The sequence below is a fragment of the Myxocyprinus asiaticus genome, chromosome 39 (assembly GCF_019703515.2).
Source record: "Myxocyprinus asiaticus isolate MX2 ecotype Aquarium Trade chromosome 39, UBuf_Myxa_2, whole genome shotgun sequence".
NCBI classification, from domain to species: domain Eukaryota; kingdom Metazoa; phylum Chordata; class Actinopteri; order Cypriniformes; family Catostomidae; genus Myxocyprinus; species Myxocyprinus asiaticus.
Window position 1 is genome coordinate 31,520,294 of NC_059382.1, and position 9,842 is coordinate 31,530,135.

A 9,842-nucleotide genomic window follows, 5' to 3' on the forward strand; every position below is an offset into this window, starting at 1 on the left:
GCAGATGCTAATATGCGCTCCGTCTCTCACCTACTGGCCGGCAACTATGTTAATGCCGTTCACATCAGAAAATCGCTTGAAAAATCAGCTAGAGTGAAGCCGGTTTAATGTTAGCTGACCAAGACATAACTTTCCTCATTTGCAATAATTCATGAAACTAGCCACTGTTGTTTAACATATAGTATAAGTGGCTTTTCACTATGAGTGAGTGGGTGGGTGGGTGAATCTGGTAAAAAATGTACCTTTATAGCCCCCTAGTGGTGGTGGTGGTGCCAGCAATGTTAATACAAACCAAGCCACACCATTGAGCACTCTTGAGACATGTTTAATGCCATAAATATACCAGCATTTGGTGACCCACAGTTCTTCTTAAACACTACACAGGAAGAGCTAATTCCCTGCATATAAAATAATGGTAATTTCGGCGAGTATAACAGAAGGTATTTCAAATAATGCTTGTAATGTTTGAAAGTGTTATCTTTGTTGCCTGAATTTGTTTTTAAAAATAGTATTTAAAGTAATTTACTGGTGTCTTCCATGTATACTATTAAACTAATTGAGTAATTCACACAGTATGTTTTCAAACCACATCATATAATATGTGTGACACTGTGGCTAAAAATGAGCTTTGTTTATTTTTAAGATGTGTAAAAATCATACAAACTTTGTTTACTCTTGCTTAGATCAATGAAGGCATCCTTTGTGTAAGAAAAATGGAAAATGGAACATTTTACTTCATGTTGTTTGAAGACCTTGGGTACATAAGATATGCTTTCTTCAGTTTGGGATTTATTTTTTACTGTGTTGTTATATACTTCAATGTCCTTATTATTCTTGCAGTATTTCTGGAAAGGACACTGCACCAACCGATGTACATTCTGATTTTGTGTTTGTCTATCAACTCTGTGTATGGTACAGCTGGCTTTTTCCCAAGGTTACTGGCAGATCTGCTGTCTGAAACACACACAATCTCCCGTGAAGCATGTTTCTTGCAGGCTTTTGTCATTTACACATATGCATCATATGAGCTTACAATATTAATGCTAATGGCATTTGATAGGCTTGTTGCAATCAGCAAACCTTTGCAATACCAAAACATTTTTACCCCCAGGTTTCTAACCATTTTGATCATTTTAAACTGGATGTTTCCAATGATTTCTATTGGTATTGCTGCTATTTTAACTGCCAGACTGACAATCTGTGGTAAAAATTTGCTGAAGGTATACTGCCACAACTATGAAATTGTCAAACTCTCTTGTGTGAACAACACTATTAATAATATGTATGGCCTAATTGTAACAATCGCAACTGTTTTCCTCCCTTTGAGTTTCATAATATATTCCTATATTAAAATTCTTATCATTTGTCAAAGAAGCTCACGAGAGATCAAGAGCAAAGCTTATCAAACTTGTATTCCACACATAGTGATCCTTTTAAATTTCTCACTTGCCCTGTTTTGTGAGCTCACTTTGAGTCGATTTGTGAATGGGGAGCTTCCTTTAAGCTTGACTGTTGTTCTTTCACTCGAGTTTCTTATTGTACCACCATTTGTAAACCCTCTTGTTTATGGTTTAAACTTTCCTGATATTCGCAAAAAAATTCTACGTCTTATAAAAACCTCCAGATAGACTGCTGTGTTTCTATTGTAATAATGTTACAACTTTTTTAAAAGCTTCTAAAAGCTAAAATGATTTTGAAAAAATGTGTTTTGTTTTTCTGATTTCTATCCAGAAGTAAGCATCTTTCTTTCTATTACCTCAATAAATTGACATAATTGCAACAGAATTTGATAAGGATGTTATGAATTTGCAGAGAGTACCACAAATTTGACAAAGAACTTATTTGAACCATTAATAGTGCATCCACATCATACGAGCACACATTAATTATAATACAGATCAAATTTTATGCTTTTATAAACTGTGAATCTTTTTTATTATTATTAGTTTCAGTAATGGTGTATAGTTGTAATGTTTAGTTAAATAATTGAATTTAATTATTAAATACAAGTATTAGTTTGTATTATTTTACTGCCTCCCATTTTGTTCTATATACAGTTGTGCTCAAAAGTTCGCATACCCTTGGAGAATTGGTAATATATGTACCATTTTTAAAGAAAATGAGTGAGCAGGCAAAACACATTTCTTTTATTTCTTATGGGATTCATATTCAACTGTAAGGTTATAACAGAATGGCACAATCATAAAACAAAACATGGCAACAAAGAAAAAAAATGAAATGAGCCCTGTTCAAAAGTCTGCATACCCTTAGTTCTAAATACTGTGTATTGCCCCCTTTAGCATCAATGACAGCATGCAGTTTTTTGTAATAGTTGTCTATGAGGCCCCAAATTCTTGCAGGTGGTATAGCTGCCCATTCGTCTTGGCAAAATGCCTCCAGGTCATGCAAAGTCTTTGGTCGTCTTGCATGAACTGCACATTTGAGATCTCCCCAGAGTGGCTCGATGATAATAAGGTCAGGAGACTGTGATGGCCACTCCAGAACCTTCACCTTTTTCTGCTGTAACCACTGGAGGGTCAATTTGGCCTTGCGCTTAGGGTCATTGTCGTGCTGGGACGCTCTTGGACTTTCCATGCGCAGCTTTCATGCAGAAGAATGCAAATTGTCTGCCAGTATTTTCTGATAACATGCTGCATTCATCTTGTCATCAATTTTCACAAGATTCCCCGTGCCTTTAGAGCTCACACACCCCCAAAACATCAGTGAGCCACCACCATGCTACACATTGGGTATGGTATTCTTTTCACTATAGGCCTTGTTGACCCCTCTCCAAACATAGCACTTATGGTTGTGACCATAAAGCTCTATTTTGGTCTCGTCACTCCAAATTACATTGTGCCAGAAGCTGTGAGGCGTGTCAAGGTGTTGTCGGGCATATTGTAACCAAGCTTTTTTGTGGCATTGGCACAGTACAGGCTTCTTTCTGGCAACTCAACCATGCAGCTCATTTTTGTTCAAGTATCGTCATATTGTGCTCCTTGAAACAACCACACCGTCTTTTTCCAGAGCAGCCTGTATTTCTCCTGAGGTTACCTGTTTTTCTTTGTATCCTGAACAATTCTTCTGGCAGTTGGAGCTGAAATCTTTCTTGGTCTACCTGACCTTGGCTTGATATCCCAGAATTTTCCACTTCTAAATAAGTGATTGAACAGTACTGACTGGCATTTTCAAGGCTTTGGATATCTTTTTATATCCTTTTCCATCTTTATAAAGTTCCATTACCTTGTTACGCAGGTCTTTTGACAGTTCTTTTCTGCTCCCCATGGCTCAGTATCTAGCCTGCTCAGTACATCCACGTGAGAGCTAACAATCTCATTGACTATTTATACACAGACACTAATTGCAATTTAAAAAGCCACAGGTGAGGGAAATTAACCTTTAATTGCCATTTCAACCTGTGTGTGTCACCTTGTGTGTCTGTAACAAGGCCAAACATTCAAGGGTATGTGAACTTTTGATCAGGGCCATTTGGGTGATTTCGGTTATCATTATGATTTAAGAAGACAAACAACTATGTGATAATAAATTGCTTCATATGTTCACTATCCTTAAATAAAAGACAGTTTTTTTGCATGATCAGTCATATTTTCAAAATCAATGCCAAAATTTCACAATTTCTGCCAGGGTATGCAAACTTTTGAGCACAACTGTATGAATATTATGTCAGACTAAATAATTAACCTGGAAGGGCTTTTATTTTAAATAAGAGAGGAAGCTTTATAAAAACAAATCAGGTTTATACAAGTAATAAATATACTGCATTTTCTTTTGCTGTCAACTTTATATCATATTAACCCAAATTCCAAAATGTGCCTGAGTGTATCTAAATTCTTCCTGGATAATGTGGGTGCCACTATAATTTCCTCCAGGCAAAGTATGCTTAGATAATTATTAGACTATTATATTTATATTATATGCCTTCTGTGTACAGCATACACAGTATGTAGATTTGAATGGTCCACTGCTGAATTTCACAATTTCTTACAGCATGTTTTCAGAAGTGAACTACCTAAACTGATCTTTCTGCTCAATCTACATATTCTATTACCCCCAATTTAATAAACTTTAAGGAAATATCACTATTGTGACAATCATCCTGCACTACATCAAAATTTCACTAAACATAACTCAGACAAAACAAACTGATTAGACAGTGTAGAAATGTTGCTACTTAACAAAAACTTTGAAAGGGAAAAGAATACAAATAAAGGCAGGCTTCTGTAACCTTTGTTAGGTGTTAAGCAAAATATTTGTGTTCATTGACCATTTTAAGCCCAGTTCATTTCAGTTCTGAATTTGTATACCCCCCCCAAATATGTGCTTTTGTATACGTAATTTAATGGTAACAAAAAAACAAAACAAAAACAAAAAAAATCACAAAAGCATAAAATCCAAGAAGAAATGCATAATTTTATTGTTCTTTCTTTGGGGAAGAACAATTGTATCGTCAAAACCTTCCGGTCAAAAATTACAGCAAATACAAAAGGTGCCATTTTTGAATGCCAGAAGAGGGTTAAAATAATGCTTGTAAATAACTTAAACTCTGAATTGGAGTCCATAATTTCCAGGAGACTTGTTGGTTTTTAAAAAGAATTAATGGCCTCAACCATCTCTAAAGTAATTGGGGTAACAAGGAGTTGGATCTGGTTTACTTTTTAAGCTTTCTGTAAAAGCTATCTGCAAGTTTACCCACATGGCTTAATCTAAAGAATCAAGGGGAAAACTATCCCCCACGTTACTTTTATCCATGTGTTCAATTCTTGCTAATTTCCTGACCAAATGATTTGTGGTTAAGACCATTTAAAATCTTAATGTTGTCATTTTTGGGGTTGGCATTGTTGCACTCAGTGTTTGTAATGAGTCAATGGAGTTGAGATCCATGTGCAGCTTTTAATAAACATAATAAGGCAGAGGTAAATCAACAGTAGTATCAAAAAGGCAGTCCTGAGGGATATTCAATAACCAGGCAAGAGGTCAGGGCAGGCAGCAGACAAATCACAGGTTAAATCCAGATAAACAAAGGCAGTAATTGTAGGCAGGCAGCAACAGACCAAAAACAGGGTAAACAGTCCAGGATAATACACAAGAAGTGCAACAAACTCAAATGCTCAGAAATGTCAGCCTGGGCAAAACAGCACTTGGCAATGACAGCAAGGGAGACTTAATTAGCTGCATGAATTGGAAACAGATGAACAGGTAATCATTGACAGGTATGGGCATTATGGGAAATGGAGTCCAGAGAGTTAAAGTCAATCCCCAGATGATGGAGCCCTCTGGTGGTGAGCAGGAGGAACAACAAAGTCGGGATTCATGACAATGTTGATGGCTTCAAACAGTTGATGAGACTAAATATTCTCCATAGGGTTCAAATCTGGTCTCTGACCAGGCCAAAACATGAGCCTGATGGACTTCTAAAGCCACTTCTTGGTGTTCTTTGCAGTGTGGGCAGGAGCATTGTCTTGTTAAAAAATAACGTCTGATCGTTCCTCTTTAGAAGACAACTTTTCAGCTGTGGGAAGCTAAACTTTCTGCAATATTCTCCTGTACCCCAAACATTAATTGACTTTTCACAGTGAAGCAGCTCACCAGTACCAGCAGCTGAAAAAGCTACTCACACCATGATACCTATTGCTCCATGCTTCATTGTGATAGAGAAGCATTCACAATTGTATTTCTCACCAGATCTTCGAAGACACCTCTCTGGAGCATCACCATGCAACTCAAATCCGGATTCTTCACTCCTCACAACTCTGCTGAACTTTTTTGAATCAAACTTTCCAGTTCTGCCACAAACTTTTTCTAAGACAGAAATGGCTTTTTAACATCTTCTAGGCACAAAACCTGCATTAGATAACTTTCTGATTATTGTTCTTCTCGTAAGAGTCTTGTTTTCTGAGGTCGTGAATTCTGCTGACAGTTTTTGTAGGCTTATTTTCCTGTCTTTGAGAACTACATTTCAGCAGGTCATCCCTGCATGAAGAGGCTTTGTATCAGTGTTTCACCTGTGTTTCTGTTTTGGCCTCTAGAGGTCCTCCTGGTGCTCTTATACCTAGCTTCTCTATTTGTAATCAGTATAATTAAGTTCACATGTGTGTCATTTAGCCCCGTGTATTTAAGTTACTCTGTCTCCTAGTTTCTTTGCTTGGTGTTTAGTTGTCCTGAAGCCAGTTGTCTGAGTAAGTGGTCTTGCAAGAGAGTTGCTTAACTCTGCCCTAGCATTGTTCTCCTTCACTGTTTTATTTCTTGTGGATTTCTCTTCTGGAGTTTTTTTTTTTTTGTTTTTTTTTTCCTCCAGTTGTGGATTTTTGCTGCTTTTACTTCTAAAATGTTTTCTGCACCAACTTCCAAGTGCATCTTACTATTGGGTTTACCATCCTCCAGTGGTTCAAGGGTTGGGAGTTAAGATCCCACACTGGAGACCTGAGTTAAAGTCCTGGCTCTGACACTTTGGGCCTTCCAGATCCTTTCTGGCAACATCACCTGTTTCAAAGTGTCAACATTGTCTTAAAAGCTGAGTGAAATGGGTATTTTCTCTGCCTTTAGGACCTTAAGCTTTTTAGAACTGCTACAGTTGGCCTGATGCAGACCAGCTAGGTTTCTGACAGCAACCCCTGCATGGGGTTGTTGTGTGTGTTTTTATTTTTATTTTTTTTTTTTTAAATGGCATTTTTCTTTTTGGTGTACTGTAATGGGTAACACTTCACAGTGCAGTTGTATTTGTTAAAAACTAACTACATTAGTTAACTGAACACAAACTAACAGTACTTAATCTTGGTTAATGTTAATGCATCTACTAATGCATTTAACATTAAGAGTTGTATACATTGTTTATTGCATTATGAACAAACAAGGTTTTTTTATTTTTTTATAAATTGCCATTAACCAAGATGAATAAATGCTGTAAGACTATATTGCTTATTGTTAGTGTATGATACCCAATGCATTTACTGGTTGTTCACTGTAATTCACTGACTCTTGAGATAAGGGCCAAAGCATTTCTTGCATACGAAGTCATCTTTTTTTTTAAAAAGAAATCAAGAAATTCATGATAAAGATACTGAAGGTTAAAGCTAAAGGAAATGTGTATACTCCAGGCACTTTTTTTTTTTTTTTTTTTAATTCATGCTCTATATTTTGAAGCACATGTAACTTAAACCTGTCCTCAAGAGGTCACGATGTTAAACAAAGTGTTTAAAAATGACAAATTCATAAATATCAAATGAAAGGTGGGAATCTGTAAGATATCAAACAATACATACAGCAAACTTTAATGAGGTTTTTTTTTTTTCCATTAAAAAAAAAAAAAAACCTGTTCCCTTACATGTTTCATTAGCTGAAACCTTTGTCTACAAATACATCCACTTTGTTTTGTCCCTTGTCTCAAGAATCAGTGAACTATTATACTTGCAGTTTCCATGACCTCATACTAATTGAGACACTAGCTTATTTGCACTTCAAAAGGTCATTAAAATGTTGAAAAACTGAAGAATCTCTGACTTTCCCTTATGTATTGTACATTTCAACCTTTTCATGTTGGCGACTAAGTTCTTGGATGCATTATTTGTCATCTACTGACCTATACCATGCTTATTTTGTTTACTGCTTAAAAAAAAAAAAAAGGGTGGTTGACTAATATATTTTGTGGCGATGTTTTAATGAGATGCAATTCTCAAATTAATTGAGACGCAACTTCTTGGAAAGTGTTTTTGAGTGATGATTGCTTGCTGTGCCAAACAGTGAATATCAGTTAGCACATTAAAACCCTAAGCAAGACGTGTTCCTAATGCTTAAGGTTTGGTCTTTTTATGAGCTGTAGTTACAGGAAAGTAATGCATTAACATTCCATTTCAAGATGATTGCTGTCTTTAAATCCTCTTCTGTGAGTAATGTCCCCATAATTGTGAGGTGCTTTGGAGAGATTAAAGTCTTTTGTTGATAGTTGCAGTAAAAAGATTTAAACCGCTTGATGTTGTGAATGATGTGTACCGCCAATATTACCTTGCATTTCTGCACTTATGAATGCACAGCGAGGATCACACTGAAGCACGGTCACATTAATGTGTGTCATTCTGAATGCTCAATGCACAAGCTTTATAATAAGAGAATAAGAGGTTTTGTGCACTGCTCTATTGGAGCCTTTCTTATTTCTTACTTTGTTTTGTGCAGTAAGATGTGATGGTTATTTAGCCTACTAATTTGTTAAATATCTGTTTAGGTGAGCATGTTTGATTGTGTTTTATCCAGTCAAATGTATTTATGCAAATTGCATAGCTGCAGTGCTGTCAAATCTACAGATCTAAAAATTTATAATCACAGCAGTTGTAACAGAAGTGATGTCAACTTGTATGCACAATCTTATTACACAGAGGAGAAACTAATGATGAAAAGCAAACCTTCAAAGAAAATGCAGAGAAAAGTTAGCTTTTATTCTCTACACTTCATGAGTTACACGGGCGTGTCTCATCTATTCAGTGTCTGTTGTGCTCGTAAAAAGTGATAATGAAGCGCCACTGAATGTGCATACATGCATGCATGTCTCCTGACTGTGCTGGGTTCTATATACAGATGTGTGTCAGTATTTCAATCATGAATTACATCAAATCGTTGTTTTTTTTTTTTTTCTCTCCAATGTCCATTGTTTTCTTACATGGGTTGATCTTGTCAAAGATATGGGCTTTAGCAGATCTTTATGCTCCTTTTATTTTTCATAGTTTGTATACAATAACCCTAAAATATTAAAATATTATTTAAAAAAAAAAAAGTTGATCAAAACCTATTTGTTACTTAAGGTTATGAAGTCTTGTTTGTTCTTCAGCCAGAAGAAGGAATTTATGGCCAGACCTTAACATTTATTTTTTTATTGAATTCCCCTGACTATTTTAATGTAAATAAACACATTAAGCATTTTTACATTAAATAAAAACAGTATTGTTTTTATTTATTTTTTATGGCTAAGATAAATATGGAAAAATGTTTGGCCCCTGCCAAGTTTTCATTTGGATAATCTGGTCCCCTCAAGTAATTAAAGAACCCTGATATATGCCTTATAAACACCTTACCTCAGTAGGAAATTTGAATTTTTTATTTTTTTTTTACAGATTTTACAGATGCTTGTTGAATATTCCTCACATTAAGTCACCAAAAAAAAAAAAAAAAAAACAGAAACAAAATCATGTTGGCATATATTGTTTGCTGAGAGGTGCTGTTTTACTTCGCTGACACAATGAAAAACCTGTGTTGTTTGATATGCAAGGGGAAACTGCTAAATTATTCCACTGACATGGGGACAAAATCTAAAAAAGAAATAATGCAAATTCAGTCATTGCTAAGAAATACAAATTATAGTTTTAATCAATATATATATATATATAATATAATGTATATGGTAGCACAAGGTGCCAAACATTCACCGTAAACTGAAATAACATGATTAAATAGTAGTTTCAAATATTGTGTAGACACTGAAAATTGTAATGGCATGTTTGAAATATAATTTGAAAGAACATCTTTCAACTATAAAATGAAATTATATGTTTTGACTGTTATTTTAATTATTGTTAGACTTAGAAACTTTTCATTTCAGGAGTTTTTCAGCTTTTAAGCTAAATTGATCTTAATTTTAACATTTACTCTCCCCATCAAGTCTAATGCATACTGGGAAAAAATTAATGGTACAATACCGTAAATTTACAGTTCACTACCATTTATATTATTAAATGTTAAAAACGTCATGGTTACTTGTGTAACCTCCATTCCCTGATGGAGGGAACGAGACGTTGTGTCGATGTAGTGACACTAGGGGTCACTCTTGGGAGCCTGAG

At 35.3% G+C, this 9,842-nt stretch overlaps 1 protein-coding gene across 1 annotated transcript; it reads left to right on the forward strand.

Annotated features, from left to right (window-relative positions):
• The first annotated feature begins 713 nt into the window (after positions 1-713).
• Positions 714-1,628, forward strand: LOC127430335 (olfactory receptor 51I2-like). The gene has a single exon (XM_051680068.1). It carries the CDS (start codon positions 714-716, stop codon positions 1,626-1,628), a length of 915 nt encoding a protein of 304 aa, XP_051536028.1.
• The last annotated feature ends 8,214 nt before the right edge of the window (positions 1,629-9,842 follow it).

Bases quoted from the DNA above. Each gene is read 5' to 3' on its own strand.
- LOC127430335 (XM_051680068.1), top strand. From the start codon at position 714: ATGGAAAATGGAACATTTTACTTCATGTTGTTTGAAGACCTTGGGTAC.